Source organism: Artemia franciscana, chromosome 5 (genome assembly GCF_032884065.1).
Source record: "Artemia franciscana chromosome 5, ASM3288406v1, whole genome shotgun sequence".
Classification (NCBI taxonomy): Eukaryota; Metazoa; Arthropoda; class Branchiopoda; order Anostraca; family Artemiidae; genus Artemia; species Artemia franciscana.
This window is the reverse complement of record NC_088867.1, coordinates 37,036,544-37,063,029: the sequence shown is the minus strand read 5'-3', so window position 1 is coordinate 37,063,029 and position 26,486 is coordinate 37,036,544. Positions and strand designations below refer to the sequence as shown.

Here is a 26,486-nt window from a genome sequence, read left to right as displayed (position 1 = left end):
AATACCCGCGAAAAATATTCCCAGAGAAAATAACCCCACCCCCGTGGAAAATACCCCTGGAAAACACACCGTAGAAAATACCCCCTGGAAAACACACACCCCCCCGGAGAAAATACCCGCCGTGGAAAACAAGGCTTCCCAAATCTGAGAATTTTAAATCTGAGAGTTTTTTTCTATTTTCCTTAGGGGGAAGGAATTTTGGTACTTGTGTATTATACACCACTCACTCAAGTTTACCCAGTGTAAAACTCGTGAACAAAGCGGATTTTTCGCTAGTTTCTTTCAGCTTAGCACGAGACAAGACAAAGGCAAGTGACAGAATAGATGGGAAATATATAATTTGGGATATTTATTTACACATAAGGAGGGGGGGGTTAAGCATCATAATATGCAGAATAATTGTACTTAACATATTTTGCATGCAGACCCGCTTTACTTTACCCCTCCCTCCTAATGTGCAAATATATAGCCTGTTTTTGTTTCTAAAGTAAAGAAGAAACTAACGAAGAAACTGGTTTGTTCTCAAGTTTTACACATCGTAAACTTGAGTGAGTGGCGTATAATACACAAGTACCAAAATTTTTCATGGAGAGAGAGCCAGAATTCCCAATATTATTATTTTAACAAGATCAGAGTTTAAATTTAATAAAACGAACAAGTTTTTTTCAAGTAAAAGTGAGGAGCAACATCAAAACTTAAAACGAACAGAAATTATTGTGTAAATGAAAGGAGTTTCCCCTTCCACAAGACCTTGCTCTTTACGCTAAAGTTTTGATTTTTTGTCCTGATTCTTTAAGAACGATTCCATTCTTCAATTCCTAAAATGCTTAAAAAGAACAATAAGCTTTGCTTTAAAGTTCTATACAAAAAAAACTTTAACGGAAAGAGTGAGGTCTTGAGGAGGAGGAAACCCCTTTCATATACGTAATAGTTTCAGTTCGTTTTAAGGTTTGTTGTTGCTCCTTACTTTCAGTTGAAAAACTTGTTTTTTATTTAATTACTTACAGACAGTATTTCTTAATGGGAAACACAAAGTTTTTAAAGAAAAGTAAAGAGCCTCACTAAACCAAAAGTGAGCCAAAATAAAGTCAAATAATCTTCAAAGCAAAAACTATGGAGTCTAATAGAAAAAACAATTGAGATCCGATCACCCACTCGTAAGCTATGAATACCTATTTTTTTCTAATTTTCCTCTCCCTTTAGCCCCCCAGATGGTCGAATCTGGGAAAACGACTTTATCAAGTCTATTTGTGCAGCTCCCTGACACGCCTACCAATTTTCATCGTCCTAGCATGTCCAGAGGCACCAAACTCGCCAAATCACTGAACCACTCCCCCCAACTCTCCCAAAGATTAGCGAATCCAGTACGGTTACGTCAATCACGTATCAAGGACATTTGCTTATTCTATCCACCAAGCTTCATCCCGATTCCTCCACTCCAAGTGTTTTCCAAGATTCCCCCCTCCAACTCCCCCCAATGTCAAAAGATCTGGTCAGGATTTGAAATAAGAGCTCTGAGACGTGAATTCCTTCTAAATATCAAATTTCATTAAGATCCGATCACCTATTCGTAAGATAAAAATGCCCCAATTTTCACGTTTTCCAAGAATTCCGGTTTCCCCCTCCAACTCCCCCCAATGTCAAAGGATCTGGTCGGAATTTAAAATTAGAGCTTTAAAGCACAATATCCTTCTAAATATCAAATTCCATTAAGATCTAGTCACCCTTTCGCAAGTTACAAATACCTCAATTTTCAAAATTACCCCCCCCCCCAACCTCACCAAAGAGAGCAGATCCAGTCCAGTTATGTCAGTCACGTATCTTAGACAGGTTTTTATTCTTCCCATCCAGTTTCATCCTGATCTCTCCGCTTTAAGTTTTTTCTAAGATTTCCGGTCCCCCCAACTGCCCCCCCTATGACGCTGGATCCGGTTGAGATTTAAAATAAGAGATCTGAGTTACGATGTCCTTCTAAATATGAAGTTTCTTGAAGATCCGATCACTCCTTCGTAAGTTAAAAATACGTCATTTTTTATAATTTTTCAGAACTAACACCCCCCCCCTCAATAGAAATGATCCGTTCCAATTATCTAAATCATGTATCTAAGACTTTTGCTTATTTTCCCCACCAAGTTTCATCCCGATCCCTCCAATCTAAGCTACCAACTACCCCAAAGAGAGCAGATCTGTTCCGGTTACGTCAATCGTGTATCTAGGACTTGTGCTTATTTTTCTCACCAAGTTCATCCCGATCCGTCTTAGTGTTTTCCAAGATTTTAGGTTTCCCCCTCCCAACCCCCCCCCCCCCCAATGTCACCAGATCCGTTCGGGATTTAAAATAACAGCTCTGAGACACGATATCCTTCCAAACATCAATTTTCATTAAGATCTGATCAACCGTTCGTAAGTTAAAAATACTTCAATTTTTCCGAATTAACGGGCCCCCCACACCCCCCAGATTGTCAAATCGGAAAAACGACTATTTCTAATTTAATCTGATCCGGTCCCTAATACGCCTGCCAAATTTCATCGTCCTAGCTTACCTGGAAGTAGCAAAACCGGGACCGACAGACTGACAGAATTTGCGATTGCTATATGTCACTTGGTTAATACCAAGTGCCATAAAAAGATATAAAATATTGTTTCTATGAAAAAGACTTTGTCATTAAAAACGAACGGAAATTAATATAAAAAACTCTTTCCACATTCTCTATTATACGCCACTCACTCAAGTTTACGATGTGTAAAGCGTGAGAACAGAACCAGTTTTTATAGCACTTGCTATTAACCAAGTGGCATACAGCGATCGCAAATTCTGTCGGTCTGTCGGTTATGGTTTTGCTAGTTTAGGCACTTCCAGATCAGCTAGGACGATGAAATTTGGCAGGCGTATCAGGAACCAGACCACATTAAATTAGAAACAGTCGTTCCCTCGACTCGACCATCTGGGGGGGGGTGACTTGGGGGACGGTTAATTTTGAAAAATTAGAAAATATGAGGTATTTTTAACTTACGAATGGCTGATCGGATCTTAATGAAATTTGACATTTACAAGGATATTGTGTCTCGGTACTCGTATTTCAAATCCCAACCGGATCCGGTAACATTGGGGAGAGTTGGAGTGGGAAACCTAAATCTTGGGAAACACTTAGAGAGGAGGGATCGGGATGAAGCTTGGTGAGAATGATAATCACAAGTCCTAGATACGTGACTGACATAACCGGAACGGATACACTCTTTTTGGGGGAGTCGGGGGGAAAGGTTTATTCTGAAAATTAGAAAAAATGAGGTATTTTTAACTTATGAAGGAGTAATCGGATCTTAATGAAATTTCATATTTAGAAGGACCTCGTAACCCAGATCCCTTAATTTAAATTCCGATCGGATCCAGAAGTCCAAGATACGTGACTGACATATTCGGACAGGATCTGCTCTCTTTGGGGGAGTGGGGGAGGGGGGGTAATTCGGAAAAATCAGAAAAAATGATGTATTCGTAACTTACGACCGGGTGATCAGATCTTAATGAAATTTGATATTTAGAAGAATCTTGTGCTTCAAAGCTCTTCTTTTAAGTCCCGACCAGATCCAGTGACACTGGGGGGAGTTGGAGGGGGAAATCAGAAATCTTGGAAAACGTGAAAATTGAGGTATCTTACCAATGGGTGGTCGGAACTTAATGAATTTTGATATATAGAAAGATCTTATGTCTCAGATGCTCCATTTTTAATTTGAATCGGATCCGGGGACATGGGCGTTTTAGGGGGAAATAGAAATCTTGGAAACCGGAAATCTTGGAAAACGCTTAGTGAAGAGACTTGATTTTCTACAGGTGGAATTTTCCAGGGGATATTTTGCGGAGGGGGAGGGTATTTTCCACAGGGGTATTTTCCAGGGGTATGTCCCGGGGGGTATTTTTCTGGGTGTTATTTCCGGGGGTTAATCTTCGGGGGGGGGGGGATAAACGCTGGCCACCGAGGAATTGTTGAGGTTGAACATAAAATCTTCGTGACTGTTCCAGATATAAAAAAAACTGCTAGATGAAAGTGTTTTTTTCCTATATACGGAATAACGCCCAAGGCCCGAAAGATTGTGAAGATGTTTTTCTTAGAGGTTTAATGACTAGGCTAGAAGACCAAGAGATTCAACATTGGGGTGCTGGCGCAAGTGCTTTGACTAGTTTATTCTTCTATAAAAGTGATAAAGAGTTTTGATGACGGATGTTATTTCAGATAAAATTCACCAGTTAAATATATAAGAATTTGGATTCAGGTTTTAACAAATTAGAACTTTTACAAATGAGAGAGATATTAATTTCCCAAACAAATTACGATTTTGCCCACTATGCGGTGTTTTGGGGATGGATTGGGACATTTCCTTTTTTAGGTGTAATGACATGGCAAATCTTAGGGGAGATTGCTTGATGGTGGATATAACGAGGTGCTACGCGGGATACTTAATTCAATGTCTCGGAGACATCTAATGGCAATAGGCAATTTTATTTTAAAGAGTCTTTATAAGCTATTTATTTAGAAATAGTTTTTCGACAACAGAAGTTTTTCAAAAAAAAGTAAAAAGCTAAATTAAACCAAAAACAAGCAGAAATAAAGTCAAATAACAATTCAAGCTGAAAACAAAATCACAATCAATTAGTAAATGAGGCCAAATCATCCACCAAAAGTTACAAGCCCAGGAAAATTTGCCTAATTTTTGAAAAGGAGGGGTAACGCCCCTAAAAGGGCGATTGAAAGTAAAAAGCTAAGTTAGACCAAAAGACAATCACAAATAAAGACATATAGTAAATCATATTTGAAAAAAAAACAGAGATCAAAATGAATATTCTAGTAAAACTTTCAACAAACAGAAATTACCACAAACAAAGTTAAGGCTAACGCCCCTAAGCTTTCTAAATACCAGAGCGCCATCTGTGATAAAATGAACTCAATTTTTATTTCGATTAGTGTGTTTGTATTTGTATTAACATCAACAACAACAAAAAAAGAAAATCACCATAATAACCAAACATAACTGAAAAAAGTAATGAATTTAAATCGACAATTTAATATAAAATATTATTCATTGCTGAAATTCTCAGCAACCTTAGATTTATTAACGTTATTAAAGAAAAAATTGTTAAATTCATTCTGTTTTCAGTAGAGTACAAATGGCGCTCAGTTCTCTTATGGGTGTTAACCCTAATCCTGCTTTTGGCAATTTTGGTTCGTTTTGAGTTTTACTTGGTTATTCATTGTAAATTCCGTTTATTTTTGGTCTAATTTATTTATTTATAGTGATTTCTGTTCTTTTTAAGCTGTAACTACTATTCACTTTATTTCTGCTCACCTTTGAGCAGAAATAGCTCTTTAATTTTCTGTGGAAAAACTCCTTTTGTGAAAAAGGTTTTTAATATTGTTTTCTGTTCGTTTTAATTGACACTATTTTGTTTATCAAACATTTCGTGGTAACAAACTGTAAGTAAGGAGCGACTCGGCTAAATAGTAATCGAATCTCCAAAAACAAAATTTTGATTTCAATAAGTACATAAAAACAAAATTTTGATGCTGATTCAACATATATTAGATTAATTAAGTTTAGTGTTACCTACAAAAGCTACGAGCCTGGGAAAAAATTGCCTGAGATTTGAAAAAGAGGGAAACACCCAGAAAATGTACAAAAAAATCTTAATGAAATTTGCTGCGTCAGATTCAGCGTATAGGAGAACCCTTCTGTAAAGGTTTCAAGTTCCCATCAGCAAAAATGTGGAATTTTGGTTGTTTTTTTTATGGCAGGAGAAAGATCACGGATGCGTATTTATTTGTTTTTTTTCGAGGGGAGATCGTATTGAACCAATAGTCCTTGAATATCGGGAAAGGGCGCATTCAAACGTAAATTGGAAGTTTTAGTGAATTTTTTAAGTAACAAAAAGATTCTAGGGGACGTATCACCCCTTCATTACCAATTTTTCCCCAAAAGCGTCCGATCAAGATTTTGAGATAGCAATTTTGTTCAAAATTGTTGAAATATCTATCAACAAAGTAGTTGATACGATTTTGTTCAAAATACTGTCAAAACAGACATTTTTCAGGGGGGAGGGATTTTCTACTCGTAGCAGGTTCCCTAGGGGAAAATTTTTCGTGGTGAGGGAAGTTGGTGGGTGTGAAATTTCCAGGGGAAATTTCACACATTTGACACTTGGCAGAATTTCCACACGGAATTCTTTTTATTTGTCTTACTTTTTTTTTTAAGACTCAATTCATCGTGTGGAGATTCCGGGGGAATTGTCCGGTTGAAACTTTCAGCGTGTTGGAAATTTTGTGTTCCATGTTTAGAGAATTTTTCAGTGATGGAAGGGGATTTCCCACGGGATAAATTCTCCAATGGAAATTTTTTGGTAGGAGATTTATGCACGAGGGAGTTTCAGCGGAAGCAACTTCCCATTGACAGGGGAATTTCAGGGAGAAATTTTCCAAAGAAGAGGGGATTTCTGATGGGATTGGAAAAACCATTAGAAATTTAAGTCTTTAAATGAAAGTATGCTAACGAGAGTTCTCGTTTTTCAGGCGAAGTCGTCCGCAAGAAATTTTACGGGGAAATTTTCAGCGAGGACGGAATTGTCCGAAAGGAATTTTACAGTGGTGGGGGGGGTATTTTTTATGGGAGCAATTTTATACGGGGGATTCTGTCGTAAGGAGAGGGAATTTTAGAGGGAAGGGACTGTTTTTGTAGGAGGAACTTTCTACGGGGGATTCTCCCGAAAAGGGGGGAATTTTTCATGGAGGGGAGCCAGATCTACAAGTATCATTTGAAAAACGATCAGAAAACAAAAAAACAAAGTTTTGTACCTGAAAGTAAGGAGCAACATTAAAATTCAAGTCAAACAGAATTTGTTCCATATACGAGGATTCCCCCTCCCCTACTTGATTCATTGCTCTTTACGCTAAAGTTTGATTATCCGTCCCATTTTCTTAGGGCCGTTTAATTAGAATAAGAAACTTTTATAAAACTGCAAAAAAAACTTTAGTGTGAAGAGTAAACTATCAAAGAAGAGGGCAACCCCTCCCCCTCACTTATAAAATGATTTCTGTTCGTTTTTAGTTTTTAAGTTGATCCTTACTTTCAGTTGGAAGAAATTGTTGTTTTTTTTCCATTTTTGACTAATAAAAGGAATATTTGTAAAGCTCTTTTTTCGCAGCCTGAAAAATACTGAGTGGATAAAAATCTATTTGATTGGTCTCTTTCCAACTTTAACGTCTTCTCCAACAAAAAAGTACTTCGCCAAGATCATTGGATAGCTATTCAAGCAATCCTTAACAAAACGGAGATCAATTTCCGGAAACAAAAACATATTCCTCTTCCGGATATGAAAACATGTCTTGTGATTTTTTTCCCAATTACTCTCGAATTGTCCAAGAATTCTTTTGGTCTAGCGAATAGTTAAATCTTTGGGCATCTTGTCTCTAACAAAATACCTTCATTAAAGACCAACAATCACTATTCAGATCAGGTTTCTCTATCCCTTTCAGTGAAATAAAGTAGTTCAATTCATGGAGTGTCACAAGATATCCCTGATGGCTATGAAACAATTAGCTCATGAAAAGACGCCATGATAGGAGAAAAATGGGCAAGTTTGATTCTTTCACTAAAACAGATTTGATTAAAGACTGGTATTACGAAATATCAGAGGTGAGAGAATTGAAAACAACATTTATGGCCTGGTAGATTGGCAAAGTTCAACGGTGACGATTAGGGGGGGGGGTACCAGAAATAGTAAAACATCATGGGCGCACAAATGTTGGGAATTGGGGGAAGGTTGGAAGAACTTTGCAAATGTAGAGCAAAATTCAAAAATAGCACGTCTAAATACAACTTTTTTGGAGGCAGGGGGGATTTACTTCAAAATAATCTAGTGGGGTTTCTCTCCATTTCTTCAAACAGGCAGTATATCATGTAAATTTGAAAAAACTCAATACATTTTGATCTCACCTCCGATATTCTTTTCCAACAGCCCAACAAAAGTACAGGCGGAAAATAGGGAATAATAAAACAACAAGAAAACTTGGATAAACCATTATACTGACAGAACATTAATTTTAGCACATCTTATGCTCTATTAATTTGTTGTCTGTATTTTCTTGTTAAACAGTTGGTGGTAACGAACTGTAAAGAGCGACCAGGCTAAATAGTAACCGAAACTCTAAAAAAAAACGGAATTTTGATACCAATAATTATATAAAAAAAATTGGCTTATTATACTGATTCCAAATATATAAGTTACATTAAGTTTAGTCTTACTCATCAAAAGCCAAGAGCCAGAGAAAATTTGTCCGATTTTCAAAAAGAGGGGGAAAGACCCCTAGACATCATATAATTAAAATGAAAATCACAACCAACAGATTCAGCATATCAAAGAACCCTACTGTAGAGGTTTTAAGGTCCTACCTTCAAAAATGTGGAATTTTGTTATTTTTGCCTGAAGAAAGATCACAGATGCGTGTTTATTTGTTATTTTCGTTTTTGTTTTTTTTCTAGGGTGATCGTACCAACCCAGTGGGTCTAGAACGTCGGGAGAGGGTTCATACTAACGGAAATGAAAAGTTCTAGAGCCCTTTTTAAATGACCAAAAATTGGAGAGCAACTAGGCCCCCTCCCATGCCACTTTTTTTCCAAAATCGTCCGACCAAAATTTTGAGATAGCTGTTTTGTTCAGCATAGTTGAAAGGCCCAATAGCTATGTCTTTAGGAGATAGCATTACCCGCCAGAGCCCCTGGGAAGGTCTTTAATTTATAAAATTTGCCAATCGTTTACGTATACTATTGGTTATTGGGAAGTATGCATACATGTTAAGGGAGAGGAGGGTAAGACGAATTTTCTGCTGGGGGGATTTCATATGGGAAAAATTTTCCATGGAGAGGGTAGCTTCCAGGGGGTGAACTTTTCAGGGGAAATTTTTCACTGCGAGAATTTGCCAGAATTCTTATACGAAATTTCTTTATATGTCTTGCTTTCTCTTTACTGATTCAATTTTACGTGTGGAGATCTTAAGGGTAATTGTCCAGGGTAAAATTTCGCGAGGTTTGAATTGTCCAGAGAATATTTCCGTGGGGAAGGGGATTTTTCCACAGAAGCGGAGCCAGATATTCTGGCGCTATTTTAACAACGATCAGAAATCAAACAGTTCGTGGTAACAAACTGTAGTAAGGAGAGATCCGGCTCAATAATAACCGAAACTCTAAAAAATGTAATTTTCATACCAACAGTTACATAAAAAAAAACCGAATTTTAATGCTGATTTTAAATATATAACTTTCATCAAGATTAGTCTCACCTATCAAGAGTTACGAGTCTGAGAAAATTTGCCTCATTTTAGAAAATAGGGGAAAACATCCCTTAAAAGTCATATAATCTTAACGAAAATCACAACATCAGATTCAGCGTATCAGAGAACCCTACTGTAGAAGTTTCAAGCTCCTATCTACAAAATTGTGGAATTTCGCATTTTTTGCCAAAAGACAAATCACGGATGCGTGTTTTTTTTTCCAGGGGTGATCGTATCGACCCAGGAGTCCTAGAGTGTCGCGAGAGGGCTCATTCCAACGGAAATTAAAAGTTCGAGTGTCCTTTTTTAGTGGCCAAAAGAATTTGAGGGCACCTAGGCCCCCTCCCCCGCTAATTTTTTCCCCAAAGTCATCAGATCAAAATTCTGAGATGGCCAATTTATTCACCATAGTTGAAAAACCTAATAACTATATCTTTGGGGACGACTTACTCCACCGCAGTTCCCGTGGGAGGGGTTGCAAGTTAAGTTACAAACTTTGACCTGTGTTTACATATAGTAATGGTTGCTGGGAAGTGTACGGATGTTTTCAGGGGGATTTTGTTGGTTTGGGAGGGAGAGTTGAGGTGGGGGGGAGGGTACGTGGGAGGGTCTTTCCATGGAAAAACTTCTCATGGGGGAAGAGACTTTCAATGAAGGGGGTGCAGGATTTTTTAGCATTATTTAACAAAACAATGAAAAAATAAATATGAAAAGTTTTTTCTACTGAAAGTGAGGAGCAGCATTAAAACTTAAAACGAGCAGAAATTATTGCACATATGAGGGGTTTACCTCCTCGTAATACCTTGGTCTTTACACTAAAGTATTTTTAGTAATTTCAACTATTTACTCTACGGCCTTTGTGATTCAGGTGTCATTCTTAAGGAATTGGGGCAAAATTTAAGCTTTAGTGTAAAGAGCGAGGTATCGACGAAGGGTTAACTCCCTCATATACGCAATAAAAACATACAAATATAGAATTTCGTTACGTAAGCTAATTCGTAAATTACGTATATTTTTTACTAATGAAAGTGTTCGTAAAAAATTAAAAGTTCTAGTTGCCTTTTTAAGTAATCAAAAAATTGGAGGGCAACTAGGCTTCCTCCCTCTCTCCTTTTTTCTCAAAATCTTCCAATTAAAACTATGAGAAAGCCATTTAGCCAAAAACAAAATTAATATGCAAATTTCCTTTTAATTATTTATGTGCGGAGAGCCAAGATCAAATTCTTTTTTGTGGCCCTATTTCCCTGAGATTTTACGTTTCACTACATTTCTTTTATCTTATGTCACGTAAACAAGAGCTTAAATTGTGCTTACTCTTTGTTCCTAATTGTGGCAAAACTTAATTATTGACAAATCCACAAGCAGAAGGAGGATGTCGGGCTGACCCGTAAAGAGTAGGAATAGGCCTTCAGGTCCACAACTTTCCCTAAACCTTGAATTTTTACGCTTCTCTCTTTATTTTCCAAATAGTTCGCGATTTTCACGCGATTTTCTAATATCCTATATCCCACCCCATCCGTCAAAACGACAACCTTTCCCCCCTAAAATAGCACCATAAGTCCGTGTCTGTTACTGATTAAGAACTACTCCAAAGAAAACATGAAAAAATATGTTGCTAAAGTACTTTTCATATTTTTCAAAAATATTTTGTCCCTTCCCCTACAAATTAAAACACTAGTCTTAAAATTCGAACTTATGTTACCATCTATATAAATTATGTACATGAAAATGATATCCTTACAAAGTCTTTTATATGAAGAATCACTCAAGCAAGCCTATCTGACATGGTGGGGAGACCATCTACCTTCCTCAGGATATCATATAATCACTTGGCACGCACCATTTCATTATCCTAGCATGAATTCTACAGCTCCTAATTACCGGCAGGTTTCTGGCCTGGCTCTTTATTCATTTGTCACCAATCCAGAAAACCATTTTTCTCCGCTTCTTTTAATTTGATACTAACTGCTGTCAGATTAGCATAAAAACTTGGAAAGGACTTAGCACAGATTTGCTGATTTTATTGTTCTGTGTGAGTAATTTTTTGAAAGAACGCGGAAGCATTTGAGCTAGAATCAATATATCGATCAATAATACTTCATCACTCAAGTTAAATTTTATTTGACACGTTGTCCTATTAGATAAACAAGGAAGAAGATATAATCCCCCAATTACTCTTGGAAAGCCACGAGAATAAAAGGCAAAATCCTCTTTTAAATCTTAGACATGGTTTGTGATTATAATTAGGCAAGATTAATGGATAAGGTTATGAAATGGGTTAGAAAATTGCAGCTGGGTAAAGACTGCCTAAACAGCAACTAGATTTATTTCTTCTTTTTTAAAGACAGTAGGTTAACACATTTTGTTGAAGAAGAATAGAAAATTATAGCTACGAACTTACAGAAACACTAGGTCATTCTGGGTGAAATTCTAAGTTAGAGCTTCCCCTCCAAGTCTGAAGAAATATACGAAACAAAGCACTTATTGGGTACGTAATGTCTACAAAAGGTCTTTAACATATAGACCCCTCTCCCAGAAAGAAAACGATGAGTTAGGTGCCGAAATCCTTCAGAATTATCATTGTCGTGTTAGAAAAAACTCGTTGTAGAAGCAGTCGGTGTTGGATACCACCGTGACCTGGAGCAGTCATGGTACGATTACTATGGTAGGGTAGTGATAGTAGTAACTATAGAAGTGGTAGTTACACTGGTGTCCTTGTAGAATTTTTGATGTCTTTACACTGGCGATGGCAGTAGGCATTGTCGGAGAAGCCTTTGTAGGAGTACTAGGGGTAGTAGTAATAGTAATAGCTGTTGTCTTGAGAACATTAATTATAGTAGAAATAGTTAAACTAGGAGCAATTTGGTAGGAGTAGTAACAATAAGGGTAGATGTTACAGTAGTAGTCCTGGTAATAGTCGTTATGGTAGAAGTAAAATTGGCAGTGATAGCAACAGTCGTGGTAGGGGAAAAACAGTGACCATGAGCTGTTGAGGGGTAATTGTTGTAGGAGCAGTTGTGATAGGAGTCAGGTCTTTACCAGCAATAGCAGCGGGTTTGGAAGATTTTTTGGCAAAGCTAAGTATTGCGTGGTTTTGGTGCTTTCTGTGAATTTAAGTTTCTTCAAATTTAATTTTGTAGCATAACTTATACATCTATTTAATTTTCAATATCCAATAGTGAATCGCCCTTGACCATTTTTTATATGATCCCTAGGGATCATGAGTCTCAGGAGTTGTAACCTGTCTGTCGGTCCCCCACGGTTCTGACTTCAAAATGGTGTAACATGATCACCTATTTGCTAGATTGTAATTATGAAGTCTATGTTTTGAAAGCGGTTGTTTTATAATTTAGGACCCTTGTTCCGTAGGATACATCCATTATATCAACCCTGGAGGACTATTTTTAAATATTTTCACATTCTTGATTAAAACGGCTATGTTAAATGTTTGATCATATGACATTTAAGCTAAGGGTGTGCTTGCAGCACAAAGATCACAAAAGAAGCTGGTTGAGTTCCTTTAGATATTTGTTCACTTAAACTTAGGAAAGGCAATAGAGCCTTAAATTTCAAATCAAGTGAACCCTCTCCAAATAGTTGGAAAACAAAATGGGAGACATATGCACTTGCTTTGATCTATGGAAGCACATAAACCATGATATTTATAAAGCGCTCACTCTACGTAAATATAAATAGTTGCCCTTGCAGTGGGGACAGCATAAAGTATTCCGTGGTATTCACAGGTTTATATTTCAAGTTCTAGTATTCAAGTTCTTGTAAATAAATGAATATTTGTTTACTTAGGACATATAATATTGTCTCCCCTTTTAACTTGTATACTTTTATTGAATCAAGATTCAAGTCAGTACTTCTCACCTGCCGGGGAAGACTTGCTATGTTACCTTTGTATGCCAGTGTAATCAACCCTAATCAAGTACATTGTAGGCTCGTCAAAAATACGTATAATAGAATCAAACCGTTCACGGTAACGAAGAGACCCGACCCAATGGTGACCAAAACTCACAAAAAGTGGAATTTTGATAACAATATAATTATCAAAGAATTGACTTAACATGCTGATTTCAAATATACTAAATTCATTAAGTTTAATGTTACCCATCGAAAACTAAGAATCTCGGAAAATTTGTGTGATTTTTGTGAAAGGGGGAGTATCCTGTAAAAGTGGGGAGTTTTTATTTATTTTTTTTTTTTTTGCCAGAAGACGATCATAGATGCGTGTTTATTTTTAGGTATTTTTTCCAGAGGTGACCATGTCGAACCAATGGTCCTAGAAGATTGGATGATGGCTCATTCAATCGGAAATAGTGAAATGTCTAGTTCGAGAGCGAAAATGTCTAGTGCACTTTTTAAGTGACTAAAAAGATTAGAGGGTGACTAGCCCCCTCCTACTCCCCTTTTCTCTCAAAATCATTTGATTAAAACTTTGAGATAGCCATTTTGTTCAGCATAGTTGAAAGGTCCAATAATTATGCCTCTAGAGGTGTTATGCCCCCCAAAGGCCCTGGGAGCATGGTTTCAAGTAATGAAATGTGCCCATTATTTACCTATAATATCTGATATTGGGAAGTATACCGACATTTTTCAGGGGGGATTTCCACTGGGAAAATTTTTCTGGGGGTAGAAAAGTTTACGGGGATGAACTTTCCAGGGGAGACTAAAGACCGGAAGAATTTGCCAGAGTTTCAATACGACATTCTTTTTATTTTTCTTAAGTATGCTAAGGGGAATTTTCCAGGCGCAGTTGTCCGTAGAAAAGTTTCCCGGTGAATTTTCAGCAACGATGCGATTGTCCAGAGGGTGAGTTTATGTGGGAATAACTCTCCATGGAAGAATTTGGCTTGGGGGTAATTTTCTATGAGGGGGGAAGCATATTTTCCGACATTATTTTAAAAACAATTTGAAATTAAATTTAAAAAAACAAGTTTTCAAGCGGGAAGTAAGGAGCAACATTAAAACTCAAAACGAAGAGAAAGTATTCCATATATGAAGGGAGGTGCCCATTCCTCAATACCTCGCTCTTTACGCTAAAGTTTGACTTTTGCTCCAGTTCTTTCAGAATGACTCCTGAAACACAAGGCATTACAAGCATTACAAGGCATTTTAAAGCATTACAAAAACTTTAAGACTTTATCGTGAAGAGCGAGGTGTTGAAGAGGGGGCAGCTCCCCTCGTATACAGAGTTATCTCTCTTCGTCTTAATTTTAATATAGCTCCTTACTTTCAGTGAAAAAAAAATGTTTTTTATTTAATTAATTTAAAAACAAATTGGAAAAGAAGTTTTTCAAAGAAAGACAAAGAGTAATCCTAACTTTAAGATAATATGAAAAAAACTTCGTTTTCTTAAAGAGTTAAAGAGGCTGCGTCCCAAAGTCGAACCTTAAAACGTACAGGAATTAGAAGAGGCAGTTGGGGGCTGCCGCCCCCCAAACCCCCAGCTTTTAAAGACTCTTTTGTACAGGTTTTTTTTTTGTGGGGGGACTTCATTGTTACTAATTACTAGTTTCGGCGCAATGGTTCTCCTGTCCTCTTGTGTTTAACATTTTTCGAAGTTATTCCATTATTCATTCATTTCAATTTTTTATTAATTAAAAGAGGGCCTTTCCGAAGCCAAGAGTGGGGGGTTAGCAAAAAAACAAAAAACCTGTACAAAAGAGTCTTTAAAAGCTGGGGGTTTGGGGGGCGGCAGCCCCCAACTGCCTCTTCTAATTCCTGTACGTTTTAAGGTTCGACTTTGGGACGCAGCCTCTTTAACTCTTTAAGAAAACGAAGTTTTTTTCATATTATTTCTGTACGTTTTTCTACAATCCATGGTGGATGTAATTTAATAATTCCTGTACTCCTCGTACAGGAATTAGGAGAGGAACTTGGGTGGCTGCCGCCCCCCCCCCCGCTTTTAAATCATTGTATAAAATAGAAAAAAAATAGATAGAATGACCGAAATGTTTCTTTTGCTCATAAGAAGCTAATATTCTGTTATCTCTCAAATGATAAGCTGTCCAGGTGTTATCAAAATTTTTTTGATATTGTGAAAAAAACCGCCCGTAATGGACTTGAACCCTTGACCCGAGGATTAAAAGTCCCACGCTCTACCGACTGAGCTAATCACTTGCATATGTGTAAATATAACTTCTCTATAATTTTTAAAAATTTCAAATTAACATGGGATCTTATGGAGAGAAATGCGTTAATTAAGTAGCTAATGCGTGGTTTCTGGAAAACAGGGAAGGAGTTATCGGATCGAGCTGAAATTTTGCGGATAAGCTCCTGGGCCGTAGGGGACCTTAACTTGTGAATTTCAGCCCGATCGGACAACGTTAAAAGGGGGGGTGGGGTTGGGGGGTCGAAACTTTCGGGGGGTTAAGATTTTCCTACGAAACTGTCCAGGAAAATTACTCGGAGAATTCCGCATCGAATGAGTCTTCGTACACCCAGATCCGATGTCGGCTGTGACCTGTAGGCGTCGAGGAAAAAAAAGAAAATGAAATTTAAGTGATGCGTGGTTTCTGGAAAACAGGGAGGGAGTTATCGGATCGAGCTGAAGTTTCGCGGATAAGCTCCTGGGCCCTAGGGGACCTTAACTTGTGAATTTCAGCCCGATCGGACAACGTTAAAGGGGGGCTGGGGTTGACGGGTCGAAACTTTCGGCCAGATTTTCCCCATGAAGGAAAGTTGGAGGGGGATGAAATTTGGCAGGTTTCTTAGTTGGAGCTCGGGCTACGAAATGCATCCCTCCCCATACCTCTGCGACCACTGGAACCGAAGATCGCTTAACATTGTCGTGGGTCGCCTCTTTATAGAGGCACGAGTGTGCCTCCTTGAAAGAAAAGCAGAAATAAATTCCTATAATAATTCAGACTCAAAATGACCTGAAATCACTATTAAAGAATAAACGAAACAAAAAACAAACATAAATTAAACAAACAACAACTAAGAGCTCATATGGCAATTGTGACGATGCAAGAAGAGCTAAGAGCCAAGAGCTCATATGGTATGAGCTCTAACAAAATTCTAAGAATCAATAGATTGATTTAAAAGGAAAATCAGAGGCTTAATGCCGGTCGGGATTTAAAATAAGAACTCTGAGTCACGATGTCCTTCTAAATATCAAAATACATTAAGATCGGATCACCCACTCATAAGTTATAAATACCTCATTTTTTCTAAATTTTCCTCTCCCTTTAGCCCCCCAGATGGTCGAATCTGGGGACACGACTTAATCAAATCAATTAGTGCAGCTCCCTGACACGCCTACCAATTTTCATCGTCCTAGCACGTCCAGAAGCACCAAACTCACCAAATCACTGAGCCCCTCCCCCCAAATCCCCCAAAGAGAGCGAATACAGTACGGTTACGTCAATCACGTATCTAGGACATTTGCTTATTCTATCCACCAAGCTTCATCCCGATACCTCCACTCTAGGCGTTTTCCAAGATTTCTGATTTCCCCCTCCAGCTCCCCCCAATGTCAACAGATCTGATCGGGATTTGAAATAAGAGCTCTGAGACATGAATTCCTTCTAGAATTTTCAAAAGTCCCTCCGTAACGTCTTGCTCTTTACGTTGAAGTTTTCATTATTGTTTTAAAAAGTGAAGTTGTGACAGAGTCAAACTTTAGCGTAAAGAGGTGTTGCGGAGGGACAACCCCTTTCATGTACGGAATAATTTCTGTTCGTTTTAAGTTTTAATGTTGCTTCTTACTTGAAGTTGCATTTTTTTTTATTTAATTTCTTATAAGAGCTGATGCATAGCAGCTAGGTTTCGTGATACCTATCATGATAAAATATTTGAGGAGGAGGGTAGAAAATAACTACATTTTTATGTTGTTTTGTTTATATTAAAGTTTGTCAGTAAAATATCCCTGTGATATATCCTACGATAAAGATCACAAAAAAGTAAGGGACATGAGTAGTGTTATATACAATACTCTAGCGGTAAGACCCCGAGGCTCTAAAGATAAAAACAACAATCCCATGAAGACATCCATTACTTGGGTACTATATCTGGCCTATAGTCCAGAGATCACGTTAGAGGCTTGTCCTAGTTAAATGTCAGATAGGCAGAAGTAGGAAAACACTGATTTTGGGAATTGGTTTAGCGACTTTTTTGTATATATACTGGTTGCTTACAAGGTAACAGTATCAGCTTTGAAACAGCTTTATAAATGAGCAAGCGATTTTCAAATATAAGTAATTAAGAATTATATATACTTTACCTATTTTATTTTTCCTTTGAGTAATTCAAAAATACAAATTTTTCATATATCAAGTTTATATTTTAAGAATACTGAGCTAGTTTGTCGGGTTTGAACTTATCTATCTAATTTGTGGATCTAAAGGCCTTAGCTGTGTTAAACCAGGGTAATTATTCTTAATGGTTATTTTACTGGTCTATTGAAGAGTCTATTGGGTTTAAACAATCGAATAGAAAGATTTTTAGCTTTTTGATGAAAGTCATATGGAAGATAATAATTTTAAAGCCAACGTGAAAAGGACAGTAGAAACATATTAGTTAACAGTGAAATATGCTTATTCAAAGAGGGATGGATTAAAACAATAAAATATATAGGTTAACAATAAAACAAAACATGGATTGGGGAATGGGGGTTTATGAGGTACTGGAATCGAATTACCTTTTTTATTCATTATTAGTTACATTTTGAATATTTTTGTTACGTATATGAGGGGGTTCGCCCCCTCGTCAATACCTCGTTCTTTACACCAAAGTTTTATTTTTTTCCAATTCCTTAGGAATGACCCCTGAATCAAAAAAGGCCGTTTAATTAGTATCAGTAGCTCTTTGTAATTGCTAAAAATACTTTAGCGTAAAGAGCCAAGTATTGAGGAGAGGAAGAAACCCCTCATATACGCAAAATTTCTGTTCATTCTAAGTTTTAGTGTTGATCCTTACTTTCAGTTGAAAAAACTTGTTTGTTTCTATTTAATTTCTGAATTTGCTTAAATTAACGCAGGTTTTGATTTTGGCTCACTGTATATGAATAATTAAAACAAAATTTGCAAATTAATTTTACTTTTTTGTCTAAGTAGCTTTCTCAAAGTTTTGATCAGGCGATTTTGAGAAAAAAGGGTCAGGGGAGGGGGCCTAGTTGCCTCTAATATTTTTGATTACTTAAAAAGTCTAATTAGAATAAATAGCTCTTTTGAAATTACTAAAACTCCTTTAGCGTAAAGAGCGAGGTATTGAGGAGGGGACGAATCTCCTCATATACATAATAATTTCTCTTCGTTTTAAGTTTTAATGTTACTCCTTACTTTCAGTTGAAAATTTTTTTTTATTTAATTTGTCATTGTTTTTTAAATAATACTGGAGAATCCAGAACCTTCTTCATGGGAATTCTCTTCCCCCATGATAAATTCCTGTGTGGAAGGATCCTCTCACGTAACCACCTCCCCACCACCAGAAAAAAATCCCTTGAAAACATCTGTACGCTTCCTAATAACCAATACTAGATGTAAACAATGGGCAAAGTCCATAAATTGCAGCCCTTCCCCTGGGGACAGTAGGAGATTAAGTCGTCCCCATGACACAGTTATTAGATTTTTTGAATATGCTAAACGAAATGGCTATCTTGAACTTTTTTATCCGATGACTTTTGGAAAAAATGAGCGTGGGAGGGGGCCTAGTTTCCCTCCAATTTTTCGGTCACTTAAAAGGGCACTAAAACTTTTAATTTTCGCTAGAATGAGCCCTCTCACGATATTCTAGGACCACTGGATCGATGCAAACACCCTGGGGAAAAAACAACAAACATATAAAAAATAAACACGCATTTGTGATCTTTCGTCCGGCAATTAAATAAAAACATTTTTTTCAACTGAAAGTAAGGAGCGACATTAAAACTTAAAACAAATAGAAATTATTCCGTATATGAAAGGGATTGTCCCCTCCTCGACGCCTCGCTGTTTACGCTAAAGTTTGACTTTCTCACAACTCTACTTTTTCAAATAACAAAAAAAAATTAGCGTAAAGATCAAGGCATCGAGGACGGGTCTGTATGCTGAGCCTGATGGTGTGATTTTCGTTATGATTCTATGACTTTTAGGGGTGTTTCCCCGTATTTTCTAAAATAAGGCAAATTTTCTCAGGCTCGTAACTTTTGATTGGTAAGACTAAACTAGATGAATCTTATATATTTAAAATCTGCATTAAAATGCAATCCTTTTGATGTAACGTTACCACGATTCAAACAGTTCGTTACCATGAACTGTTTGAAAAATACAAAATTCCATATTTTTATAGATTGCAGCTTGAAATTTCTACAGTAGGGTTCTCTGATATAGTGAATCTGTTGGTGTGATTTTCATTAAGATTCTATGGCTTTTAGGAAGTGTTTCCCCCTTTTTTGAAAATAATGCACATTTTCTCAGGCTCGCAACTTTTGATGAATGAGACAAAATTTGATGAAACTTATATATTCAGCGTATAAAATCAGCGTAAAAATCTGATTTGTTTGATGTACATATTGGTGTTAACATTTAATTTTTTAGAGTTTCGGTTAGTATTGAGCCGGGTCGCTCCTTGCCACGTTTATCCGTTCGTTACCACGAACTGTTTGATATTTTCCTTTGAAGAGATAACTCTATAAAATCATCATCTAGAATCAAACATTGTTCCAAAATCATAAGATTCCGCATGATTTCATGTTTCTCAAATCCATCAATTTCTGAATCCTAACACTCTTACAGCTGACTACAGACAAACAAAGATTCTTTCTACTTCAACAATATTCCTAGAGGAACGGTAACCTACTAAAAATATCTACCAAGGAAAAAAATATACGATTAGAAACATTTTGTTACATACTTACTGATTCAACTTATTTTCCTCAATATATTTCACTATTACATTTAAAGCAGCTTGAAATATATGCATATACATTATATTAAGTTTTGCTGTAAAACATAACTGCTCCTCCAATTTGAATTTGCTCAATGATATCATGTATATTGTACACATATTATCCCATTCAAGACTTGGTCGAGATCCTCTTGTAATTTCTACTGCTACGTTTGGTATTGTAGCCTTTGTATCATTACTGTTACCAGCTCCACTATCAACTTCTAATAGTGTAAACATACCACTCGTTTTTGCTGATATGTATTGCCCAGTAAAAATCTGATGATCTAGAGTATATTCAAACTGTTCTCTATCTGAATTCTACTTTCTTGCCAATATGAATTACATTCAAAATCCAGCCTTCTATTGGATCTGGTTGCTATTGCTGGTCGCTAGGCCCTCACAGCTATATGCAAATGAGATTCTCTTGGAAGTATGGAAAAGAGATGTACCTTCTATAGTTTCATCTGATATCTAAGTAGGACAAGTCTCAGGTGTGACCTCTGGATTATGGGCAAGCTATAGTGCCCAAACAAGGGACGTCTTCATGGGAGTATTGTCCCTATCTTAAGGGCCTCAGGAATCTGACCGCCGGAATATTGTATATAACACTACTGACATGGAATTTGATACTACTCATCTTCTCACTTTGAAGCTATTAAATAAAAAAATCTGTTTTTTAAACCAAAAGTAAGGAGCAACATCAAAACTTGAAACAAACATAAATTATTGCACATACGAAAGGGGTCACCCCCTCCTCAATGCCTCGCTCTTAACGCTGAAGTTTTTTAGTATTAAAAAAAGCTTTTTACTGTTCTAATTAAACGGTCCTTCATTAAAGGAGTCGTTATTAAAGAGTTGGGACGAAAACCTAGGGAACCAATCAAAAACAGTACCTTACCTTACAGACATCTTTAAATTGGAATAAACTAAGAGGCCAATTTGGTCTTTTCTCCTAACAATTCAAGGAACAAAGATTCCTTCGGAAAAAAGAGTCTCTTATCATTTTCGATTTCCTGGTTCTGAACAAAGGGGTTTTGGGACTCTCTTTCCTGGTTTAAACTTAAGCTGATTAGTGATTTCCAAAGACTTCCGGATGGTTGTTAAAAAAGATAAAGAATAAATTGTATTAAACTCTTTTAATTAGATAGAATTAGACATAGTTATGCAGACAAAATTTAACAGCCGAAAAAGGCGCCTCTCCCCATAAAAGAGCCTCCTGATTTTAAAGATATTCCCCAGAGTTTTGTATACATTCCTTATAGTTTAACGATTTTTTTTTTATTTGGCCCAACCACAGAATATTTTCTTGAATACGTGCCTATAATCAACACCTAAAAAAAAAAGAGGCATAATCTTACTGTCCGGGTAACTTAGCAACAAAAGAAAAATTAAATTAATCCAAACGGGATCTTTACCAAAACAGGAAACTTCCTGCGTTATACATGATAATTAGAGGAATTATCTGTAAGAGAGGATATAATTAGAGGAATTATCTGTAAGAGAGGATATAGTTAGAAGGAATAACCTAACAAATCAAGGGATCTTATATGCCTCTGATTTTAGTTGATAACATGAATTTTGGTTAAAATCAAAATTTTGATTTAATCTTATCCAAATTTTCTTGAAGCATTACCCTCATTAAGATGAAAAAAATGGATAATAATTGTACTACTTTGACTGAGAAGTACTACTTTTAGTATTCACAGACGATTTGTTGTGCACAACAAGGATTATAACACTATAGATGGAATGTCAAAGAGAAACTTCATTCACGTTTTTTGATTCCACAAGTATGACAGATCATAGCAGCCTTTTCTAGAGAGATTTGATAAAAAAGAGACCTTTCTTTGCTGAAAGTAAGGGACAACATCAGAACTAAAATGAACAGAGATAGTTCTGTGTATGGGCAGGGCTTTCCCCTACTCCACTTGTTGTCTGTTCGCTAAAGCTTTTAGTGCTCTAAAAAAGTGTTTTATTCCAATTCAACGGCCCTCGTGTTTGAGCAGTCGTTGGAAAATTGCGACAAAACGTCAAACATAAACGTAACGTAGCGCAAACAGCGAAAGGTTGAGGACGCGGCAGCCCTCAACATATGTGGAATAATTTCTGTTCATTTCGGCCTAAGTTTTAAGATTACTCTTTTCTTTAGTTGGGAAAACTTGTTTCTGTTATCGTTTTCCAAATCATGCCCAGGCCTAGCCAAGATGCGACCGAGGTTACTGATACCATAAACCCCCAATTTCTTACTGTTAAATTGCGTATATCAGCAATTTTTAATGCACGGGTAGTGCTCCCCTTTTTCATTTTTTCTGCCCAAGAATTAAAATGTTATATAGTAATTAAATTTTTTGACAGAGTTTGAATACTTAGTAAAAATTTTCGATGAAAAGAAAATTTTGTTGAAAAAGTTCAGAATTTCAGATGGTCGAAGAGGGATAGGATTCTTCATATGGACAGAAATTCTGCGTGACTCTAGATCGTCTCCGCGACCGAAACCATTGCGACCTCTACAACAGAGTTCTGTTTGCAAATGTTTAAGTTTAAAATACGTTTCAACATTGCATATAACCAGCAAAAGATAAGTGCAACCATTTTAAATTTCTGACAACAAAGATCCTGGTAGAATTGCTTTCGGGAACAAGCTTTCGGGTGGGCGAAGGTTAATGTCGTATACACTCGGCTTTTAAGGTCAGATTATACCGCTAATGCTGCAGTACGTACCCCCCTTCACTTCCCCCAACACCCAAACAAAGCACATGATTCTCAATCTCATAATTGAACCAAGCTTAATTCTAATAGCCCCGGGTATCACGCTAATCATTTGCTCGTAATTTTGAACGGATTTCAACTCTGTAAGATTTAATTTGCTGTACTAAACTTTTAATAAGCGTGATTTATTGAGATAGTACTTACGATTTTTTATCAAATTTATTTATTGTTTTGGTTTGCCGATTTACATTAATAAATAGCATTGATATCAGCGGGCCACATAAGCCGAAACAAAAGCGCAATAGCGTTGTCTAAATAAAAATACAAAATAAGTCAAAGTATTACCACAGATTATGCTACATTATATTGTGGCACATTCCTCACATTTAAATAGCGACCATATTTCAAATTTTAAATTATTCGAAAAATAAAGTTAGAATTATTAACGTATCCGTTGGGAGCTGTTTGACAAAGAATATCCAGAAAATCTGAACAGTTCTTGGCATAATTGTAGCAGAAACTTTTAATTAATTAAAAATTGCCAAGGATGCTAATCGCGAGGGAAAATTGACTCCTAGAGTTTAAAAATTCCCTTCCGAGGTTGCGTAGATGCCCTATGCACCATTTCTGGCTCTGGAGGATCTAAGGTCTAAAGTAAATGATCACACATTTGTATCTTTGTTTTAAAAAGACGAATTCTACAAAAACTGCACTAAAGTTATTCTTCTGAAAATAGGGCATGGGGGGCATACATTTCCAGAGGGGGTAAGACTGAATATCATTTTTATTTCTATATTCCAAAAAATTATAAATTTTGAGAAAAATTTCACATTTTGTTTAATTTCACTTTAATATATTCTCAGCAGAAATTTTTATAGCATGCTGATGTAGAGATAAATTTCACAAAAGTAGTGCTGGCGTTGTGTGAAATGCAACAAATTTCATTTATAATTATTAGCACATGTATGTCAATTCTTTTTTTTAGAGCTGGTTAAAAAAATATTCAGAAAAGTGAAAATAGCAAGAAGTCATCATGCTATTATGCAAATGGACAGCTCTTAGTTTATGGGTTTGCATGTAAATCAGGAACGCAAGGAATAGGATGTTATCAGCTCTTTTAGGCATTTCAATGACAAATAAGAGAATCAGATTTTCAATTAAATCCTGGAAATAAAAATTAAAACAATTACAGGATTCCTGGGGCGGATCTCTCTCCACCAAATTCCATGGCCAAACGACAACCAACTTGACCTATCCAGTTATAATATGGGCATAATCATATAAAGTACAAAGTCTTATTTTCTTTTTCAATGATTTCTTTTTCATTCAGGAAACTACATTCACTGTATATCTACCTTCTTATTCTTCAATGATTCTATTTCTGTCCTATTTGCAGATGTAAAGAGTGTATTCATTTCCCCTTTAGAAAGTTTTAAAACAAGAGAATCTAATCTTGAACTGACCAATTTGAGAAAGTAAAAGCACCTTAAATATCAGGGAAAAAATTGACCTGAATAGGTGTGGCAAAACAGAAACCATAGAACAATTTTCAATTTCGTCATTAACTAGGCTCACATTTTACCTGATGATAAGGTTTCAAAGGCAGTATATTTGGAATGATATAAATGTGAAACACATTTTGAATTCTAATGGACCCTATTTTTCTCGTTTTCCTTATTTCAAAAATGGGCATGAATTAATTAAAAAATTTATATCTGCTTAAAGTAAAGAGCAAATTTGACACTTAAAACGACCAACAATTTTAAAGCTACTTAATACATTATATTTTTAGTCCTAAATATAGGGAGGGCAACTGCCCCTCCTTGCCCTCCCTCCAACGACGCCACTACTCAACGCTATGGATGAAAAGGCCGAAAAGTGGGGCTTACTCTGAATGTAAGTAAGACAAACATAATTTCTACATCTGACTCTCCCCCTTGAAACAAGTCAATGAATTTAAGTACCGCGGGAGTCGCACTGATTATAATGGTGAAATAGCTAGCGAAAAGAAGAGGAGGATTGGAGAAACTACATCGAATTTTAATAAGTTAAAACTAATTTAGCGTAGTAAGAAATATTCTATTCACTTGAAGCTCCGCCTCATGAGTAGGAATGTGATGCCGTTCTCCTCTATGCAAGTGAATGCTGGAACCTAAATCTCCAACTGGAGTAACGCGTCTTAGCATTTGAAAATATATACTTTAGAAGAATACTGAACATATCATGCCAGGAAAAGGTCACGAGCAAAGAAGTTTAGCGACGGAACACTCGACCATTAGATCATGACCTTCTGAAACGTAGGAGATGGAAGTCCCTGACCACGTCCTTCGTATGCCAGGGGATCGACTCCCATATACATATTATGGGTGGTGTCGAGAAGGGAGACGCAAAAGAGGTTTACTAATACACACCTTGCAATGGCAGAATGAACAGAATCTGAGTAAAAGAGAGATGTCTCTTCAACCTCAGCGGGAGGACGTCAGGAATGTAGCTCAGCTCCGTGATGTGTGGCAAGGTTGCGTAGATGCCCTATGCACCATTTCTGGCTCTGGAGGATCGAAGGTCTAAAGTAAATGATCACTCATTACTAGCCACCAACACTGAAATCGCTAATAATATTTGACAGGCAACTCTTACGCTTGCGAAGACCCCTTCATCTCCGTATTGCAGAATTAATTCGAACACAATTATAGGTTTCTTTAAGCAAAAGTGTTGGTGTTGAATTATTTTTTTCATATCATGGAGTTCGTAGAACAACTGAATGGAATCTAGCTCATCACGATATTTTACTTTTTTTGTTACTTACTTTTATTTACTGGGATTGAACCATACTTTTTGTACAGCCTCCTGTTTGAAATACGGTCAGTCAGTAGGGTACCCAAAACAATCCGTAGGCAATTTCTCTAGAAAACATCTAGCAAATCTTTATCCGATTTTCGAAGCACCCATGCTTCAGAACCATATTTGACTACTTTCATAACTGTAGCTTCCAATATTCCAATCTTGGTTCGCTGACTTATCTTCCTATTCTTCAAAAAAAAAATTAACTGTGAAAAATACCTTGGGCCTTGCCTATTTTACTTTTAACATCTACACTGCACAAACCGTCTTTATTAATAATACTACCAAGGTAACTGAAGCTGTCCGCTTGATCGATCTCTTCGTTACCTAATCTTCTTAATCTTAATTTTAAAACTTATTTTTTTATATAATGGGTTAAAACAAAATTAAATTAATGAATTAATATAATCGAAACAATAGTGATAACTTACTCACCATAAGACTGCAATAAAGGATAAATTGTGCCAATCAGAATTAATGCTCCAAATATAGCCGTAAATGCCAGAAAAATAAGAAGAACATTTCTTAACTTAGTCCTGAAATATAAATTAAAGAATTATTTAAATGGTAGAAATCATTAGACTCGATAAAAACTGACGTTAACCACAATATCTTTTTTCATATCTAATCAAAGAAAAAACAATTCAAACAAACGGTGTGATTCTTCTGAAAGCAGTGGCATAATAAAATTTACAAAGTAATTACATATGTAAAAAAACAAAAGTCTGCATCAATAATTTGCTA

General features: G+C 36.4%; 1 protein-coding gene across 2 annotated transcripts in view; it reads right to left on the bottom strand.

Moving 5' to 3' along the window:
* The window catches only part of LOC136027362 (neprilysin-1-like), a 159,578-nt gene that overhangs the window by 119,583 nt on the left and 13,509 nt on the right, over positions 1 to 26,486 (bottom strand). The window contains exon 3 of one of the 2 annotated variants that reach the window (XM_065704529.1): positions 26,178 to 26,278. In XM_065704529.1, the coding sequence (XP_065560601.1) occupies positions 26,178 to 26,278 (101 nt within the window). Of the gene's footprint in view, positions 1 to 24,256; positions 24,343 to 26,177; positions 26,279 to 26,486 lie in introns of those variants that run through there. The other variant, XM_065704530.1, reaches the window with a different exon arrangement.